This window comes from Ochotona princeps, chromosome 14 (genome assembly GCF_030435755.1).
Source record: "Ochotona princeps isolate mOchPri1 chromosome 14, mOchPri1.hap1, whole genome shotgun sequence".
Lineage (NCBI taxonomy): Eukaryota > Metazoa > Chordata > Mammalia > Lagomorpha > Ochotonidae > Ochotona > Ochotona princeps.
Window position 1 is genome coordinate 31,452,061 of NC_080845.1, and position 20,187 is coordinate 31,472,247.

At 51.8% G+C, this 20,187-nt stretch overlaps 1 protein-coding gene across 2 annotated transcripts in view; it reads left to right on the forward strand.

Annotated features, from left to right (window-relative positions):
• TLN1 (talin 1) overlaps window positions 1–10,143 on the forward strand; it is a 32,192-nt gene extending 22,049 nt beyond the window's left edge. For both annotated transcript variants that reach the window (XM_058672727.1, XM_058672728.1), the window contains exons 39-58: window positions 211–343; window positions 539–640; window positions 723–893; window positions 980–1,129; window positions 1,232–1,333; window positions 1,428–1,547; window positions 3,241–3,387; window positions 3,515–3,681; window positions 3,851–4,034; window positions 4,124–4,249; window positions 4,343–4,459; window positions 6,772–6,957; window positions 7,058–7,165; window positions 7,596–7,701; window positions 7,906–8,030; window positions 8,131–8,256; window positions 8,854–8,916; window positions 9,011–9,193; window positions 9,336–9,464; window positions 9,575–10,143. In XM_058672727.1, coding sequence (XP_058528710.1) covers window positions 211–343; window positions 539–640; window positions 723–893; window positions 980–1,129; window positions 1,232–1,333; window positions 1,428–1,547; window positions 3,241–3,387; window positions 3,515–3,681; window positions 3,851–4,034; window positions 4,124–4,249; window positions 4,343–4,459; window positions 6,772–6,957; window positions 7,058–7,165; window positions 7,596–7,701; window positions 7,906–8,030; window positions 8,131–8,256; window positions 8,854–8,916; window positions 9,011–9,193; window positions 9,336–9,464; window positions 9,575–9,700 — 2,671 coding nt within the window. In that variant the 3' untranslated portion in view covers window positions 9,701–10,143. The remainder of the gene's footprint in view (window positions 1–210; window positions 344–538; window positions 641–722; window positions 894–979; window positions 1,130–1,231; window positions 1,334–1,427; window positions 1,548–3,240; window positions 3,388–3,514; window positions 3,682–3,850; window positions 4,035–4,123; window positions 4,250–4,342; window positions 4,460–6,771; window positions 6,958–7,057; window positions 7,166–7,595; window positions 7,702–7,905; window positions 8,031–8,130; window positions 8,257–8,853; window positions 8,917–9,010; window positions 9,194–9,335; window positions 9,465–9,574) is intronic.
• The last annotated feature ends 10,044 nt before the right edge of the window (window positions 10,144–20,187 follow it).

The window sequence follows — 20,187 nt, forward strand, 5'->3', positions numbered from 1 at the left end:
GTTGCAGCCACCTGGGACATGAACCAGTGGATGAAAAAATTACTCTTTCTTTCTATCTCTCTATTACTCTGCCTTTCAAACAAGTAAATCTTGAAGGAAGAAAGGGAAAGAGGGAGGAAAGAAGACAGACGTGGGGAAGACGGGGAGTTTAGGTGGGCTTTGTTTGGGGTCGGGATGAGGTTCCCGGTTGGAACTGAGCTGTGTCTGCAGGGACAAGGCCCCAGGGCAGCTGGAGTGCGAGACAGCCATTGCAGCCTTGAACAGCTGTCTGCGGGACCTGGACCAGGCTTCACTTGCTGCAGTCAGCCAGCAGCTCGCTCCCCGGGAAGGAATCTCTCAGGAGGTGAGGGCAGAGGCTGTGCTGGCAAGGTTGGTGCTAGACCTGCAGGGGCTCGGGCAATGGGCTTCGCAGAAATGTCGGCTGGAACGTGGCAGCAGTGGGCAGGGGAGGTAGTTTAGCATGGAAGGAAGAGGCGGGTCTGCATACTGAGGGTCCTGTTGCACATCACACATGGAGCTAATGTCCACTCCTCTTCAGGCCTTGCACACTCAGATGCTCACAGCAGTGCAGGAGATCTCCCATCTCATCGAGCCGTTGGCTAGTGCTGCCCGGGCAGAGGCCTCCCAGCTGGGACACAAGGTACTCCAGTAGGTAGACTGGGGAGTCCCGGGGGCTAGAATGAGAGAACAGTATGTGACCTGCTTCCACCCTCTTCCCTCAGGTATCCCAGATGGCACAGTACTTTGAGCCACTCACCTTGGCTGCAGTGGGCGCTGCCTCCAAGACCCTGAGCCACCCTCAGCAGATGGCACTCCTGGACCAAACCAAAACACTGGCTGAGTCTGCCCTGCAGTTACTGTACACGGCTAAGGAGGCTGGTGGAAACCCCAAGGTAGTGAGGGCAAGAGGTAGCGAAGAGACCAAAGAAGCAGACCCGGCAGGGCCCCTTCCCCTCACTCTCCCTGTCCCTCCCCGCAGCAAGCTGCTCACACCCAGGAGGCCCTGGAAGAGGCTGTGCAGATGATGACGGAGGCTGTGGAAGACCTGACCACGACCCTCAATGAGGCAGCTAGTGCTGCTGGGGTGGTTGGCTGCATGGTGGACTCCATCACTCAGGCCATCAACCAGGTTAGAGGCTTTGGATGACTGTAGATCCCAAGACTGTGGATCCCAGGTTAGTGCCCCAGCACGCTGGCAGAGACTCTGACAGCCTTCCTCTTCCTCTCTCAGCTAGATGAAGGACCAATGGGCGAGCCAGAAGGGTCCTTTGTGGATTACCAGACAACCATGGTGCGGACAGCCAAGGCCATCGCCGTCACTGTCCAGGAGATGGTGAGCTTGGGAGGTTCTGAGAGGACTGACTGGGGAGAGCTGCAAACACTAAACTCCAGACATCATGTCCTGTCACTTCTCCTGTCGTCACCAGGTAACCAAGTCCAACACCAGCCCTGAGGAACTGGGCCCCCTGGCCAACCAGCTGACCAGTGATTACGGCCGCCTGGCCTCACAGGCTAAGCCTGCAGCCGTGGCTGCCGAGAGTGAAGAGGTGAGTGTGGAGGCAGTTGCAGCCTTGCCTCACCACTCACAGGCAGTGCCATCCCGGCAGCCCCAGGCTGTGCCACCTTGCCCCCTCCTCTAGTCTTCCAGAGGGAGGGGAATATCCTTCGGGGCTGCTCCGGTAAAGAGTGGCCAGGGCTCTGTGTGGGCACAGGTAGTCGCAGGCTTTGGTGACTCCGGGAGACAGCTCAGGATCTGGAGATTGCCCGGCTTGGCCTTTCCTGCCTCCGCCCACCCTGGCCAGGGCAGCTGCTCCACAGGCCACAGGTCTTTGTTTCCTTCTTGTTCCTTCCGGGCTGCAGCCCGTGAAACTTATTCCTGCTCTAAGCTCCTGGCTTTCCAAGAAAGTAAGTAACTGGATCATAGCAAGACACCTCTAATCCCCCACCCATGCAGGGCCAAGCTGTAAGCCACAGCCTCTGATGCATATGCCCTCGCCCCGCTCCACTGAGTTGGTGCCGACAGGCCATTATTTTCTGTGTGTAGGAGGTGACCTCTTGCCTAAAGGATGTGAAGCCAGAGAGTCTGTGCTGGCAGCTCCAGGAGTCTGTGATACATGTTTCTTCCTTTCTTTCTGTGCTTTTTAAAAAACATTTATTTTCATTACAAAGACAGATTAACAGGGTAAAGGAGATACAGAGAGAAAGATCTTCATCCACTGGTTCACTCCCCAAATAGGTGCAACAGCTGGAGCTGAGCTGACCTGAAGCCAGGAGCCAGGGGCTTCTTCTCCAGGTCTTCATGCAGGTGCAGGGTCCCAAGGCTTTGGATCATCCTTGACTGCTTTCCCAGGCCACAAGCAGGGAGCTGGAAGGGAAACAGAATGGCTGGGATACAAGCTGGTGTCCACATGGGACCCTGGCATGTGCAAGACAAGGGTTTAGTCACTGAGCTATCGCGCTGGGCCCATACTTTTTTTTAAAATTTTTTCTTTTGAGGGGCCCAGCACAGTAGCCTAGCAGCTAAAGTCTTCACCTTGAACGCGCTGGGATCCCAAATGGGTGCTGGTTCTAATCCTGGCAGCCCTGCTTCCCATCCGGCTCCCTGCTTGTGGTCTGGGAAAGCAGTCAAGGATGGCCCAGAGCACTGGGGCCCTGCACCCGCATGGAAGACCCGGAAGATGCTCCTGGCTCCTGGCTTTGGATCGGCTCAGCTTCGGCCATTGCGGCTACTTGGGGAGTGAATCAATGGATGGAAGATCTTCCTCTCTGTCTCTGTTCTTCTCTGTATTTCTGCCTTTTCAATAAAAATAATAAAATCTTAAAAAAATTTTCTTTTTTTAAGAGAATTTTTTTTAAAGATTTATTTGTTTATTTGAAAGGCAGAATTACAGAGAGAAAGGGAAAGACATAAAAATCTTCTGTTCTCTGGCTCACTCCTCAAATGACCACAACCTGGGGCTGAGCCAGGCTGAAGCCAGGAGCCAGAAGCTTCTGGGTCTCACATGTGGATACAGGTTCCATATCCTGCTGCTTTCCCAGGCACATAAGGTGGGAGCTGGATTGGAATTGGAGAGCTCAGACACGAACTGGCACCCATTTGGAATGCCACCATTGCCAGCAGTAGTTTTACCTGAAATGCCACAACACCAGCCCCACGTTTTTTCCTGCATCCTTAGTGACTCCTCCAACCGCAGCAGAGATGCCCCAAGAGCCCCTTGTAAACTCCATCTGTCTTTTCAGATAGGGGCCCACATCAAGCACCGGGTGCAGGAGTTGGGCCATGGCTGTGCTGCTCTGGTCACCAAGGCAGGTGCCCTGCAATGCAGCCCCAATGATGCCTACACCAAGAAGGAGCTCATTGAGTGTGCCCGGAGAGTCTCCGAAAAGGTGACAGAGCTTGTCCATGTACACTGGGACCTGCTCCCCAGTCCCAGGCACCTGTCCCTCCTTCCTTCGTATGGGTAGGGGTGACCTTTCCCTTCCACATTATACCATGTGACTTTTCCTCCTCCAGGTCTCTCACGTCCTTGCTGCCCTCCAGGCTGGGAACCGTGGCACCCAGGCCTGCATCACGGCAGCCAGTGCTGTGTCTGGCATCATTGCCGACCTCGACACCACCATCATGTTTGCCACAGCTGGCACCCTCAATCGTGAGGGCGCCGAAACTTTCGCTGACCACAGGTGAGGAGAGAAGCTGACCCAAGGGAAGGAGGCAGGCAGGCTGGGGCGTGTGGCTTGAACAGGGCAAGGTATCATGAGTTTATTTAGAGCAAACCTGGCTCGGGAACACTGGACAAGCTGGAGGGCAAAGGGCAGATGGGAGCAGAGCTGACACGCTGGACCCCCTCAGGGAGGGCATCCTGAAGACTGCCAAGGTGCTGGTGGAGGACACCAAGGTGCTGGTGCAGAACGCCGCCGGAAGCCAGGAGAAGTTGGCCCAGGCTGCCCAGTCCTCGGTGGCCACCATCACCCGCCTCGCAGATGTTGTCAAGCTGGGTGCAGCCAGCCTGGGGGCTGAGGACCCCGAGACCCAGGTATACACCTGCCACTGCTAATTCTGGCCAGAATTCCTTCCTGTTCCCCTCTTCCTCCCTCAGACCAGAGGCTCCTCTCTTCCTTCCAGGTGGTGCTGATCAACGCAGTCAAAGACGTGGCCAAGGCCTTGGGAGACCTCATCAGTGCAACCAAGGCTGCAGCTGGCAAGGTTGGGGATGACCCTGCTGTGTGGCAGCTCAAGAACTCTGCCAAGGTTGGTGGAAAGTGAAGCAACGACATGAGAGGGCAGGGCTAATGCACACTCCCCTGGTCTTTAAAATGACCCCCAGTCCTCTGACACCCACAGGTGATGGTGACCAACGTAACATCCTTGCTCAAGACAGTGAAAGCCGTGGAAGATGAGGCCACCAAAGGCACGCGTGCCCTGGAGGCCACCACAGAGCACATACGGCAGGAGCTGGCGGTGAGCTGGAGTCTAGAGCCTAGTCCTCCCCAGGACTGTGCTAGATTGTGAACCTTTGCTTTGCGCATGTTCACAGGCACACATTCTGCTCTTGCATTCCAGCCTCTTAAGTGAACCACAGCCTCGTCTTCCCCTTCCTCACCTTTTTACTCCCCAGCATTGGACAGCTGTCTTCTTTCACCACAATCTTCCCATTTTCTTTAGGCACCAGTGATCTCTTAGTTGCTAATGCAATGGCCTCTTCTAGGCCTTCAGCCCAAGTAAATGCAGAGACGTTTCCAGAATTGTATAAATAGAGATTTCTGTTCTCTGCTCTGGTAAGTTGCGTGGTTGACATCACTGAGATGTTAGCTGTCCAGTTCTGAGTTTAGTTCTTTTCAGTTGCCTGGTTGACATAATACCTCCATGCAGTGCCTCCACACCTGTTGGCTCTTCCAGGGTGCTACTTCCTGTGACTAGTGGGCATAACCTGGTGATGAAGAGGACACCTCAGTCATCTTGCCCTCATGTTCTCATTTCCCATAGCCAGACCACTGCAGAGCCTTTCTGCTCACCTTCTCTCTTTCCCTAGTTAGCCCTCCAGTTCAGACTTTCAGTAACTCCTGCCCTTTGGCTACTATACCAGTTTCCTGTTTGTTCGCTGCTCTGTCTCGACCTCTGTCCTCTCTCCTACCGGTCAGATTATTAAATTACGACATCTACTTGGACACATTCAAGGTGGACATGAGCTTTCTGCCTTCCAAACCTAAGAGCCTTCCTGAGTCTTCCCATCTCAGTAAATGGCATTTCCTAGGAACTTAGCTCCTAAGGCCAGAAACCCAGATTTAACATTTTTTAGCCTATTATTATTATTTTTAAAAAGATTTATTCATTTTATTACAGCCAGATATACACAGAGGAGGAGAGACAGAGAGGAAGATCTTCCGTCCGATGATTCACTTCCCAAGTGAGCCACAACGGGCCAATGCGTGCCGATCCGAAGCCGGGAACCTGGAACCTCTTCCAGGCCTCCATACAGTGTCCCAATGCATTGGGCTGTCCTCAACTGCCTTCCCAGGCCACAAGCAGGGAGCTGGATGGGAAGTGGAGCAGCCGGGATTAGAACCGGCGCCCATGTGGGATCCTGGGGCTTTCAAGGCGAGGACTTCAGCTGCTAGGCCACGCCGCCGGGCCCTAGCCTATTATTATTTTATTAAGTATATTTTAATAGCAGTAACAGATGGATAGAACAGAGAGCTTCCATATGCTGGTTCGTTCCCCAGATGCTCACAGCAGCCAGGGCTGAGCCAGACTGCAGCCAGGCACCCAGAACCCAAGGTAGCCTGTCAGCATGGGCAGCAGAAATCCAGCTGCTTGAGCCATCCACATTACCTCCCCAGGTCTGCATCAGCAGACTGGAGTCAGGAATCAGGAGTCAGCGCTGAGCGTTAGACCTGGTGCTCTGACAGAGGACACAGGCCTGCTAACCAGATTGTTAGCCACCTACCTAAAATCCACCCCCACTTAGCCAATCCCTAATGAACATTGATTGAACAAATGTATGAAAACATTTGTATGACTTTTGCATATTGTGTAAAATTCCAGACCCATTGGTCTGATATTTAAAATCTTGATGATCTTTTCTCAACCATTCTTATATTCTAGAGCATTCTTTAATTCCTTCTCATTTGACATCTTGGTTATTCATGCCGTACCACTTAACTACAACATCCTCCTTGTTACCTGTATCTTTCTCTCTCTCTCTTTTAAGATTTATTTATTTGAAAGATAGAGTTACAGAGAAAGAGAGCAGGTAAGATCTTTGATCTGCTGCTTCACTCCCTAGTGGCCACAGTGGCTGGGGCTGAGCCAGTCCAAAATCAGGAGTCTGGAGCTCCATCCAGATCTCATGTGGGTAGCAGGGACTCAAAACCTTGGTCCATTCTCTGCTGCTTTCCCAGGTGTATTAATATTGTTGGAAAGCTGGATTGAAAGAAGAAAAGCCAGGACTCGAACCCGCACTCATGGGATACCGACGTGGCAGATAGCAGGTTTACGCACTATATCACAGTGCCAGCCCCCCAGTCTTAGCTCTTAAGACCCTTCTCATGGCCCCACTCCTTCAAGGCTTCTATTTTAGGAGTAAAAGCCCAGCCAAAGCTGCTTCAATTTCAGAAAAACAAAGCAAGCTATTGGAATCACTTGGGTCAGAAAGGATGAGCAGCTACTTTCCGTTACACTAGCTGTGACGTGTGGCTTGCCGAGTGAACATAGGACAGGTATGAAGTACCACATTGTCTTCCACATTGAGGCTTCTTGTTCTGCCCCCGCAGGTTTTCTGTTCCCCGGAGCCACCTGCCAAGACTTCCACCCCAGAAGATTTTATCCGAATGACCAAGGGTATCACCATGGCAACAGCCAAGGCTGTTGCTGCCGGCAATTCCTGCCGCCAGGAAGATGTCATTGCCACAGCCAACCTGAGTCGTCGTGCTATTGCAGATATGCTGCGGGCTTGCAAGGTAGGAGTGCTGACAGTGTGGCACCCCAGAGCACAGGGTGGTGAGAGAGAAGCTGCCAGGCTTTGGGACTCTGAAGCTAACCTTCCACTCTGTGGGGCAGGAAGCAGCTTTCCACCCAGAGGTGGCCCCTGACGTGCGGCTACGAGCCCTGCGCTACGGCCGGGAGTGTGCCAACGGCTACCTGGAGCTGCTGGACCATGTCCTGCTGGTAAGGGAGGGCACTGTTTGCTCTGGCCCCAGGCCCTCTCCCTGCAAACCTCCTGTTGCTCACTTCCCCACTAGCTGATTTTCCAAATCTTTTCCCATTTTCAAGTCTCCCTCTCTCTGGGAACCCCACCATTTAGACCATCTTCGGTGCTCCCACTCACCTCTTCCTCCTGCTCTCTTGTCTCCCTTCTCTCCATCTGAGCTCCCCCTTCTCCATCTTCGTCATCTCTTCTTTCTTCTCACTTCATCCTCCTCCTTGCTGCTTGTCAGCCGGTGAGTGCCAGAGCCCATCTCCAACATGCAGGCAGTGGGCCAGATGGAGTGTGCACAGCATGGTGTTGGTGTGCTGTGGGGCTGGGGCTGGGTGCACGGGTGCCCGCTGCAGAGACTAGGGCCAAACCTGGGATCAGACGCTCTGTGCCCCTTCCCAGACACTGCAGAAGCCAAGTCCAGAACTGAAGCAGCAGCTGACAGGACACTCGAAGCGTGTGGCTGCTTCTGTCACTGAGCTGATCCAGGCTGCAGAGGCCATGAAGGGTGAGGGCCAGCTAGGGGCTGGGAGGGCAGGGTGAGGGAAGCCGCTCTCACAGGGCCAGCCCTGCTTCCTGGCGAGATGGCTCTGGGCTGGCCTCAGCCTCAGGCCCCCCAGTTGGGGACTGGGGCCTGCAGACACTGCCCAGTGCTCCCAGTCAGAACCTCTTGCTCTGCCTGTCTCTTCCACTTCTCGCCTCATTGCACCAGGAACAGAATGGGTGGACCCTGAGGATCCCACAGTCATTGCTGAGAATGAGCTCCTGGGAGCTGCAGCTGCCATTGAGGCTGCAGCCAAGAAGCTAGAGCAGCTGAAGCCACGAGCCAAGCCCAAGGTCAGCCCTGCTGCCCCCGCCACCCTCACTGTGGCAGAGTATCCCCTGCAGCGCCCTCTGCTTTTGCATCTCTCCCTCAGCAGCTGTCCCTTCCCTGTAGGAGGCAGACGAGTCCCTCAACTTTGAGGAGCAGATACTAGAAGCTGCCAAGTCCATTGCTGCGGCCACCAGCGCACTGGTGAAGGCTGCTTCTGCTGCCCAGAGGGAACTGGTGGCCCAGGGCAAGGTAAGGCTTCAGTACTTGGGAGGATCGGGGCAGGGCAGGCACCTCGTTCTCCCCACCTGCTGCAGCCCTAGCCAAGAAGCTTCTTTCTTTCTTTTTTTTTTTTCAATGTTTCTACCTTTTTTCCCCCCACAGTATATTCTTAGAAGCAAAACCATTCTCCCATTTCCTCCTTTATTATTTTTCCAAAGTTACTACAGTAGCATATTTATGCACCACACAGCACAAGTTTAACTTTTCAGTATTTAACGGCATCATGACATAGCAAGTAAAGGAGAGAAAAGAAAAAAATAAGATTACATAAAATCAAAGTATACTAAAATGAAAATGGAAATCCTGCCCTGTATACAGCAGCTAATTCTCACAGAGATCACGTGCTTTGGTTATCACAAATCAGGAAGAACATATGATATTTGTGTTTTTGGGACTGGCTTATTTCACTAAGCATAATGGTTTCCAGCGGGGTCTATTTTGTTGCAAATGATAAGTTTTCATTGGTTTTTGTGTCTGAGTGATATTCCGTGGTATGGGTATACCGTGTTTTCTTTCTGCTTGAAGCAGGGTCAGCAGAGGGCTAAGCAGATTCTTGTCCCTCCGCAGGTGGGCGCCATTCCAGCCAATGCACTGGACGACGGACAGTGGTCCCAGGGCCTCATTTCTGCTGTGAGTGTATAATACCTACTGCATCTGTGTGGGTTTGGGAGCAGGCGTTGACTGGGACGAGAGGCACGTTTTCATGGAACTGCCCCTACTTTAGGCCAGGATGGTGGCCGCAGCCACCAACAACCTGTGCGAGGCCGCCAACGCAGCTGTCCAGGGTCATGCCAGTCAGGAGAAGCTCATCTCATCTGCCAAGCAGGTCGCCGCCTCCACCGCCCAGCTTCTTGTGGCCTGCAAAGTCAAGGCTGACCAGGACTCCGAGGCCATGAAACGGCTTCAGGTGAGGAGCCCTGCCCTGGCCTTCAGCTATGCCACTTTAAACTTCATCCCTAAAGCTAGGATTGGATCCGGGACTCTGGGAGCTGGGGATCCCCCTCGCCTCACCTCTAGTTTTCACCTCCTGCTGCTTTCCCCCCACCCAGGCTGCTGGCAACGCAGTGAAGCGCGCCTCAGACAACTTGGTGAAGGCGGCCCAGAAGGCTGCAGCCTTTGAAGACCAGGAGAACGAGACAGTGGTGGTGAAGGAGAAGATGGTCGGGGGCATTGCCCAGGTGAGTTTTCAATCCACTTACTCTGTTGGGAAGGCAGCCCTGCTTTACGTGCTGTCCCATCCACCCAGCACCCCCAGGGTGCTGACTTTACCCAACTGCCAATCCTGCAGATCATTGCAGCGCAGGAAGAGATGCTGCGGAAGGAGCGAGAGCTAGAAGAGGCGCGGAAGAAGCTGGCTCAGATCCGGCAGCAGCAATACAAGTTCCTGCCCTCCGAGCTTCGAGACGAGCATTAGCTGCTTCTAATTAATGCAGATCCAGCCCAGAGACTGTGCCTGCCACTACCAAAGCCTTCTGGGCTGTCAGGGCCCGACCCACCCAACCCCAGCACTGCTCCAAGTGCCTGCCAAACCCTGGGCCTGGCCTTGCCCAGTCCCACTGCACACGCCAGTCCCTGCCCTGATTCCAAGTGCCTTTGTGCCCTCGGGCCCCCAAGTGCCTGCCTGCCCTCTCCCAGAGTATTAACGCCCCAAGAGTATTACTAGCGCTGCTGCACCTTGGTCGGAACCTTCCAGGACCCAGCCCTCTGTGCCGCTGGCAGCTTGCAGCTGGGCCCCACAGCCTCATCAAGTCTGCTCTTGCTTTTTGATACTCCTTGCCCTGCACCCCCACCACCTCCAGGGGCTGCAGGGTTGTAAGCCCCAAACAGGTGATGCTCCAATAAAGGTGATTCCACCTACTTCTATAGCCTGGTTTCCTAAGGAGACAGGAGGGCCCTCCCAGCACAGGTGGCAGAGTGGGATTGAGTGAGTCCTCCAGCCTGTTCAGCCAAATGGGCCGCAGTCAGGCGGGAGCAGTTTGCCTGAGGCTGCTCAGCTCATCCTAGTGGGGAGGTTGGGCAGAGAAGTGTCATGGGGCTGTGCTCCTGGGGTTCCTACCTCACCAGCCAGCAGCTCCGCCTCTCAGAGTGTCAGCCCATTGCTGGAACAGCAGCCACATCTGTGCTTGGTGGCTCCCAGAATCTTTTTTCTTGTTTTTAGATTTATTTTATTTTTAGTTGAAAGAAGTATGGAGAAAAGTAGAGGTAGAGATCTTCTATCCACTGGTTCACTTCTCAAATGGCTGTAACAGCCAGAACTGAGCCAATTCAAACGTGGGAACCAGGAACTCCTTCTGGGTCTGTCATAGGTGCAGCCGTGCAAAGACTTGGACCACCTTTCACTGCTTTCCCAGGCACATTAGCAGGGAGATGGATGGGAAATGGGAGCAGCCAGGACTCGGCCTGGCACCATTATGGGATGCCAACACTTACAGGCAGAAGATTAATATAATGTGCCACAGCGCCAGCCCCAGCACTGCTCATCGGAACTACTTGGGGTGTCAACAAATTCCATCCCCAGGATGAATTTAAATTTTCAAAAGCAGCTTTGCTAAAAGTAATAAGCCTACAGAATACAAGTGTCTGCCCAGGAAAGCTCAGGTTAGAATTAGTCAGTTGCTGAAGCATTTGGCAAGCAAAAAATCCACCCTGAACCTGCTTAGAGCCAGCCCAAGCCACTCCTGCCTGGAGTGGTACTAGAATAAAGACCAGAAAAAGCTGGCCCTCCATTTGAGACCTTACAGTTCCGTGGCAGGGCTCCCCGAGTGGAAGGTGTTAGGGTGCTGGGGCTTTGAGTCCCGAGCGTGCTTCAAGACTCACCGTGGCAACACTCCGGTCAGCCACTGTTTTACGAGTGACTTTTTTGCCAGGCCTGCTTGTCAGTGTATCATTTCCTCTTTGCTCTTCCTCTCCAAGCAGAACCCAACTCCCCACCTGCTGTTACTCTGGACACCTGATTTCCCCTACCCAGTGCAAGTTTATAGGAGATGAAGCAGCTTTGCCCTCCCAGGGCCAGCCCATGGGGATGATGCCAGCTTCCTGCCATCACACCTGTCACCTGTGATTCATTGAGTCAATATTTACAAAGCCCTATCCGTGTTGAGCACTGGGAAATGGAGATGTTTTATCACCTCTCTGACGCAAAGGACTAACAACCCCAACACATACTGCTGTGGCTCTCTAACCCCAGATTCAATGTCATAGCATAGTGAGTTGAGGACCTTAGAGGTCAAGTCCCTTTTTACAACTTCCTTGGCCTAATAGTAGTTCCAACTGTGAGCCCAAAATAACTGCTAACACCTGCCACTACTGCCCTGCCAGTGCTCAGGAACTGTGGCCACTCATGCATCTCTTGCTTGGTGACGCCTCAGGAGCCTATTGTCGAGGCTATAATCCCCATTAAGCCATCAATCCCTCAGATGTGGTCCTCAAGCCCATATGGCTTCCTAAGCTCCTGGCTTCAGTCTGGTCCAGCCCTGACCACTGTGTGGCTGTTTGGGGAGTGATCCAAAGGATGAGATTTCTCTAAACCTTTCAAAGAAATACGTTTTTAAAATTAATGGATGAAATTGTGTTAGCACAGATGAAGACAGTGGCCCCAAACTGTACTGGTTGATAGTCATTGTGTTCTTTGCCACCAGGCATTGACAACTAAGAAGTGCCAGCTTCACTTAAGAATGTCCTACATAGGCCCAGTGCCGTAGCCTCGTGGCCCAAGTCCTCGTCTTATATACGTCAGGATCCTATATGGGTGCTGGCTTGTATCCCAGCTGTTCCACTTGTTGCACCCACTTGGGGAATATCTTTCTCTCTGTCTCTCCTCCTCTCTGTAAATCTGACTTTCCAATAAAAGATTTTTATATTTTTTTTTTTTTTGAAAAAGGATGTCCTCCATGAGATAGTAAAGGATAACCTGCAGCTCAAACCCTGCACAAAAACAAACAAACAAACAAAAACTTCTCAGTATTGTCTGGCAACCAGGGAACTCTGTATGAAGCAGGTGGTTGCATATCAAAGGATGCTAGCTTTTTTTTTTTTTTTAAGATTTATTTATTTTTAGTGGGAAGGCAGATATACAGAAAGGAGGAGAGACAGGAAGGTCTTCCGTCCAATGGTTCACTCCCCAAGTGACTGCAATGGCTGGAGCTGAGCAAGTCCGAAGCCAGGAGCCAGGAGCTCTTCCAGGTCTCCCACGTGGGTGCAGGGTCCCAATTCTCCGGGCCATACTTGACTGCCTTCCCAGGCCACAAGCAGGGAGCTGGATTGGAAGCAAGGCCGCTGGGATTAGAACCCGCGCCCATATGGGATCCTGGTGCATGCAAGGCAAGGACTTTAACCACTACGCTATCATGCCAGGCCCCAAAGGATGTTAGCTTTCTTAAGGAAAGTACATATGGGGTCATTCTTAGAGCTGTGACCAGAATTAGCAGCTTTACTACATTCACTCAAAAGAAGGACCAACTGGCAAACCATGATTCCTGGGTTGGGGGCGGCAGCACTGTAGTACAGCAGGCTAACCTGTGGCCTTCACCACTAACATCCACACAAGCACTAACTCGAGTCCCATCTGCTCCACTTCCAGTCAAGCTCTCTGCACCTGGGAAAGCCAGAGGACAGGTCGAGTGCTTGGCCCCTGTGCCCACATGGAAGACCGAGAAACCCAGAAGGAGCTGCTGGCTCTTGACTTCAGCCTGGCTCTAGCTGTTGCAGCAGTTTAGGGAGTGAATCAGCCTTTTCTCTCTGTAACTCTGCCTTTCAAATAAATAAGTTTCAAAAAAAATTTTTAAGGAACATAGTGTATCATTTTAGGGAAAGTCTGATAGTATGTGTTGCTGATGAGAGCTTGAGCTTTTAAGTGAAAATTCAGATTTTAGAAAACTTACATTTGCCCTCATGAATTTCACAGCATCCCAAAATTTAAAACTTAAAGCTTTGATGAATTGTGTTATTAAGGTATGTGATTATTGGTTTTAAATTTCTTAGTAAATTTGTTTTATTTTTGTTAATGTTTACATAGTTAAGGATATATGCCCATGTGGGCCATCAATTAGTGGGGAGGGTCAAGGAATGGAGGAAAATGGATGAGACAACTGTTTCCAACATTGTTTCTTCCTGTGTCTGGGGAAAATGGGGAGAGAATGGGAGAGGGCCACTCCCAGCAGCCCAACCGCATCAGTACCCAGGAATGGGGTACAGCCACCCGATGTCATTCCAGAGTCTCCGATGTGGAGCATGTTCTGAGGGTACTGCTTAAGTGGTTTCAATAGTTCTGAGGTGCTGTTGATTTCATTGCTCCAAGGTTAATGAAATCCTTCCAAGATCTGTTTGCCCACATAGTCCACCTTGGAGTCTCGATTCGCCCAGATACTTGCTGTCAAAGCTTGACTGGGATAGCTGTCCAATTTGTTCTAGCCTACATCGTACTAGACTTCCTTAGCAGGCCTCAATGAACTAGTTGAGCATCTGGGCATGCCATCCACTGTACAGACCTCAGCATTTGTGGAAACCCAATTCTGACGCATGCATTCCACGACCCTGTGATTTTCACTGTGGTTGGAGTTTCAAATCCAATGATCCAATTGTGAGAGTCTCCAAAGAAACCTCACCACAGGTCACCCCAACCTGACTCCTGTTGTGCCAATGCCAGCCGATGCAGAGTCCAGCTCAGTCCATTACCCACATCAGCATACACACACAGTGTTACCTGGTCAGTTCTGTCCCCAGTCCCATCTCACATATAAAGTAATGAATGCTGTGGCCCAGCCTAACCATGCCCACCACACACTTAGCTCTCACACATACTCACAGGAACTGCAGTGGGCTTGAGCAGGTTGGAGCAACTCCCAATAACTCCCACCCGACTGGCCCCCAGGACTTGCCGGTATGTGCAACAGGCAGGTCCTGCATGCTGTTCAGCTCCTGTAAACATCAAAAAGCATCGGAGCCTAGCTCAGCCCAACCAGCCCCACTCACCAGCCAATACTCATACTGGCAGGTACAATCCACCTGTCCAGCCAGGCCTGTCCCCATTCTGGTTCCCATGCTCACCGATGGGAGCTGCAGCCCATCAGAGAGGTACCGACGTTTTCCTAATAGACCCACTCCCAGCCCCAGATCTTGCTCATTCCAAGAGGTTCTATAGTATAGCCTGGCAGGACTTGCCCTCATTCCCAGCACCTGCCAGCTGATGGCTACAGCAAAGCCCGACCAACCTGCACTTACTCTGGATCCTGCATGGACCAGTAGATGTGGTTGCTCAGCCTAGCCTGGCTATCCCCCTAAATCTGCTCACATGCAGGCCAATGGGCTTTGTAATCCTGTCCGGCCTGGTCTTCCTCCAGTCTCAGCTCTCATCCTCACCAGTGAGAGAAGTAGTCCAACAGAGATGCCCCTGCAGCTCCCCTACTGGGCTTGCCCACATCCTTGGTCTTACTTGTGCTGATGGAAGCTGCGGCCCAGTCTGGCATGGCTTACCTCACCTTGGCAATCACCAGGGGGTGCTGTAGCCCAGCTTGGTCTGGCTTGCCCCCAGTCCTGGCCCTAAAGTGTATTGGCTGATGTTGTGACCCAACAAGTCCTACAAGCCATCCTGATTCTCACATCTGTCAGTGGGTGTTGTGAACCGGCCCAGCCTGGCCTGCCCCCAGACCCGAGTCACACAAATACCAGCGGATACCGTAATCTGGCTGGCCTTATCTTGGCTGCTCCCAGGGTTAGTTCTTGCTCTCATCTGCAGGGATTGCAGTCTGACAGAGGAGCACCCCAAGCTCTATCAGGCCACCTCCAAGTTGTAGATCTCACACACACCAGTGAGTTATTGTCCCAGCCTGACAAGGCCCACCTCCTGTCCTAGAAGGTACAGTGGCCTTGACTGACCTTCCCATGGCCATTCCAGCTGTTATTGTGTTGGGTGTTACAGCCCAGCCATGCCTGGTCTACCACTAAACCCAACTGTCAGTGCATGCCGAGACCCAGCCCAGCTCATCCTACACCTACCCTGTCTCTTTTTTTGTTTTCTCAAAGATTATTGATTTTTATTACAAAGATATACAGAGAAGAGGAGAGACAGAGAGGAAGATCTTCTGTCAGATGATTCACTTCCCAAGTGAGTACAATGGCTGGTGCTTTTGCCGATCTGAAGCCAGGAGCCAGGAACTATATGGGATCCCAGCGCATTCAAGGCGACGACTTTAGCTGCTAGGCCACCATGCCAGGCCCTACCCTGTCTCTTGCAAGTATCAATGGGTGCTGGAGTCTGGCCCAGTCTGGCACATGCCAGATTCAGTCTATACCCATGCCAAGGGATACTATAGCCATGTTCAGCCTAGTTCATCACCCTATTCAGGAACTGCAGCTGGGAATACTCTTAGCTCTCTGACCAAGCTTGCACATGCTGGTGGTGCCACAGATCTTGTGTGTGCTGGCAGTTGCTCTGACCCAGCCTGACATAACCCATTGCCTGTCTTGGCCTTTGCCATCAGATGCTACAGCCTGACCTGGCCCAGCCCACCCCCAGTCCCAATTATTGCTGGTGGGTGCTGCAACCTAGCCTTGCCCAGCAAACCCCCATCCCTGGCTTTTATGCAAACCAGTAGATATGATAGCCTAGCTTAGCCTGGCATGGCCTACACCCCTCCTGGCTCTTGTGCATGCCAATGAGCTGTGATTTGCCCTGGTCCTGCCATGTCCAACTCCAAGAGCCAACCCACACACCTGTTGATAAGTGAAGAAGCCTCGCCCGGCCTGACCAACACCCAGCACTGACTCACATGCTTAACAATGAAAGTGAGGGCCCACTAGGGGAATACTCGAAGTTCCCCCTCCAGGCTCACTCTCAGACCCAGCTTTCACATGTGCCAATGTGTGCTAAGCCCTTACCCAGCACAGACTGCTCCCCCAGTGTGAGCCTTTATTTGTGCTTGTGGATGTTGCAACCTGGCCCCTCACACTCAATTTTTGGGTGCAACTTTGGGTACTTCAGCCTGGACCAGCTAGCCTGTTCCCAACCCCAGTGCCCATGAGTGTTGGTGAGTTACATGGTCATGCCTATCTCAGCCCATCACAACACCTAGCCCTTGAGCAAACCAGCTGATATGGCAGCCCCGCAGGGGTGAGCCCATGATCTCCCACAGAATCTGCTCCTAGACCCAGTTCTCTCATGAGCTGGCTAGTGTCATGGCCCAGCCTAACATGGTACACATTCTGCCCTGACACTCACTGGCGGGTACTAGGGTCTACCCCTACTAGGTAGGCCTTTAGCCATGGCTTTTTAAATGCACTGGTAGGCAGTGGTCAATATCAACCAGTCCAGTTCAGGCCTCCCACATGGACAGGCATATCGGTTTGACCCTGAAAGGTCCTCCAATTTCCCTCTCTAAACCACCTAGTCTCAGCCCCCTTGTTTACTTGCAAGTGTAGTAACCTTCCTTGTTGGAAGTCCCCCAGAAGTCACTCTTTACCAGTCACATTCTCCCTCAGCAGTCCTCCCTCCCACACATCTCCAGACCCACTTCTCTGAGCAATCCACAGCCCCCATTCTTGCTAGCACCCAGATCCCCAAGCCTGGTCCTCTCGTGGTGTGCTGTGCCAGCTTAGGGCGCTGCCTGCTACACAGGGCCCACACATGCTCACGGTGGGTCCCCAGACCCTGTCTGCTGGCACACAGGCATCTGTCTCACACATATTAAAAAAGAAGAAGAAAAATAAAATGGAATAGACAGCTATGCTGGTACACTGGTATAGTTAACAAAAATTTGGCATTAACCAGACATAGTATGCCCACCAGCTATTAGCGTCTTTTCTCCCTGCAGTGTAACACTTGCCTAAGTACAGTAGTGTGATAACTTACACTGTAAGGAAAAGTGTCAACATTTGGAAGATCAGCATAGTTCAGTGAATCCAGATTTTCCAAATGAGGATGTATGATGTTGCAAAACTACACACAGATAAAAGACGTTCTTAAAGAGCAGCACAAACCGATGGATTTTTTTTAAGTTAGTTTTTTTTTTTTTATTGGAAAGCAGATTTACAGAGACAAGGAGAGACAGAGAGAAAAATCTTCCATCCCCTGGTTTACTTCCCCAAATGGCTGCAACAGCCAGAGCTGAACCAATCTGAAGCCAGGAGCATCTTCTGGTCTCCCACATGGTTGCAGGATCCCAGGGCCTTGGGCCATCCTCCACTGCTTTCCCAGGCCACAAACAGGCACTTGGAAGGGAAATCCGCCAGGATATGAACTAGCACCCAAATGGGATCCCAGCACAAGCAAGGTAAGAACTTCAGCCAATAGGCTACTGCACAGGGCCCAGACCAATGAATTTTGATGTGAGATGATATAAAAAGGGCAATGATATGATTTTAGGTCCCATATGGCAACCAATTTTTTTTTTAAAAAAAGGTTTATTTATTTTATTACAGCCAGATATACACAGAGGAGGAGAGACAGAGAGGAAGATCTTCCATCCGATGATTCACTCCCCAAGTGAGCCGCAATGGGCCAATGCGCGCCAATCCGAAGCTGGGAACCTGGAACCTCTTCCGGGTCTCCCATGTGGGTGCAGGGTCCCAATGCATTGGGCTGTCCTCAACTGCCTTCCCAGGCCACAAGCAGGGAGCTGGATGGGAAGTGGAGCTGCCGGGATTAGAACCGGCGCCCATATGGGATCCCGGGGCTTTCAAGGCGAGGACTTTTAGCCGCTAGGCCACGCCGCCGGGCCCGGCAACCAATTCTTAAGAAATTATTATCCTTGCAAGTTTTTATATAGTGTCAAAGAATATGCACAATTATTTGAAAATGTTATTGTCTCTGTGTGTGTGTATCAGTTACATAGCTGTGTGAGATTGAATTTTCCTTGTTAACAGACAGCAACAGATTGAATGCAGAAGTAGATTCTGAGACTCCACCTATTTTTTAAGAGATTTTTTGTTGTTGTTGGGAAGTCAGATAAACAGAGAGGAGAAGAGAGAGAACAAGAAGATATTCTGTCCATTGATTCACTCCCCAAATGACCGCAATGGCCAGAACTGAGCCGATCTGAAGCCAGGAGCCCGGAGCTTCTTGTGGGTCTCCCACGCAGATGCAGGGTCCCAAGGATTTGGACCATCCTTGACTGCTTTCCCAGACCACAAGCAGGGAGCTGGATGGGAAGCTGCATTGCTGGGATTGGAACCGGTGCCCACATGGGATCCTGACACTAAAGGTGAGGACTTCAGCCACTAGGCTACCGTGCTGGCCCCGAGATTCCAACTATTAAGCAGGATATGAAAGTGATTTGCCAAAATGCAAGCACTACAATATTCTTAGTAACCTGGGGCAAGTTTAGCATGGCTTATATGTAATAGGTTTGTTTTTGCTATTTTTGATGAATTGATTTAAAAAGGATTTATTTTACTTCAAAGTCAGAATTTCAGAGAGAGAGGGGGAGAGCAGAGCAATCATCTATCTGGTTCACTCCTCCAATGGCTGCCACATCCAGAACTGGACCAGTCCTTGACTGGGAGCCAGCGATGTGGGTCTCAACCTGACTGCAGGGGTCAAGGATTTGGGCCGTCCTCTGCTGTTTTCCCAGGTACATCAGCAGGAAGCCAAACTGGATCGGCCAGGGCTCTAACAGCACCCATGTGGGATGTTGGCATGCTAGAAGATGGTTTAACCCGCTACACCACAGTGCTGGCTGCCAAGATTTAGCTCTGCTGAAAGGCAAAACAACAGAGAAAGAGGGAGAGCCAAAGAGAGTGGGAAGGATCTTCCATGTGCTGATTCACTCTCCAGATAGCCTCAAGAGCCAGGGCTGGGCCAGGCAGAGGCAGCGGTTAGGAGCTTCCTGCAGGTCTCTCACACAGATGGGTGACAGCAGCCCAAGCACTTGGACCCTCTTTGCTGCTTTCCCAGGCACATTAACAGGGAACTGGATTGGAAGTGGAGCAGCCGGGACCCAAATCAGCATTCTGGATATAGGCAGTGCTTAGCAACAGCTTCAGTCACTGTGCCATTTCCATCTTCATCTAACAAGTCCTATTAGGCAGAAGACACGTCAATGAAAGCCCTTTGGAACCTGCAATAACTGCTCCAGGCATCAGGGATTCTGAGAGCAAGAAGTGCTGCATGAGACAGACATGTCGGATCCAAGCATGAGTCAGTGTGTGTGTGTGTGTGTGTCGCCTGCACCAAGACAGTCACCCAGTGGACAGTGTGCAAATGCTGACATCTGAGTGGACGCTTAAAGGCTGTCAGGAACCAACCTGAGCGAAGGGCACTTTCAGCGGTAACAGAATGTGTCCCTGGCGGGGAAAGCTTTAGGGGGAAACAGGGCTGTTGCCTGCTCCGGACTTTATCAGCGGCAAGGTTGCAGTGAGGGCTGGGGGTGCGGCTGGGCATGACGGCAGATGAAGCTGCTGAGCCAAGCAGGGGCCAAAACAAAGGGCCTTCTATACCATATTAAGAAATGTAGATTTTTTTTTTTTATGCTCAAAGGCGGGGGAGGGATGAAGGGAGGAGTTTTGATCTTGTGGGTATTAACTTTTTAAAGAGATCGTTGGCAGAAGTGTGGAGGGATACTTGAATGAATAAACGAGCTGGGGGTGCAGGGCCAAGGCCCCATCACCCGAGAAAGGAGGTAGCCCATTTGGTAAAGAGGAGTGTACGCCTCGGCAGCGCAAACACGAACACTGAACTTCACAGCCATTAGCCTGGCCCCTGTGCAAGGATGACTTTGTAGAAAGGTGACTTTCCAGGATTAAGTGAATGTGAAGAAGTGTGTGTGTGTGGGGGGGGGCGCTTGATCCTCCCCAGGGGTCCTGCTCCGGCTTCTGGGTGAACGACCTGGCGACCCTCACGAAGTGTGGGGCACATAGGGACGTCAGACGGTACTCAACCCATAGCTAGTGAGTAGGTAGCTAGCCGCT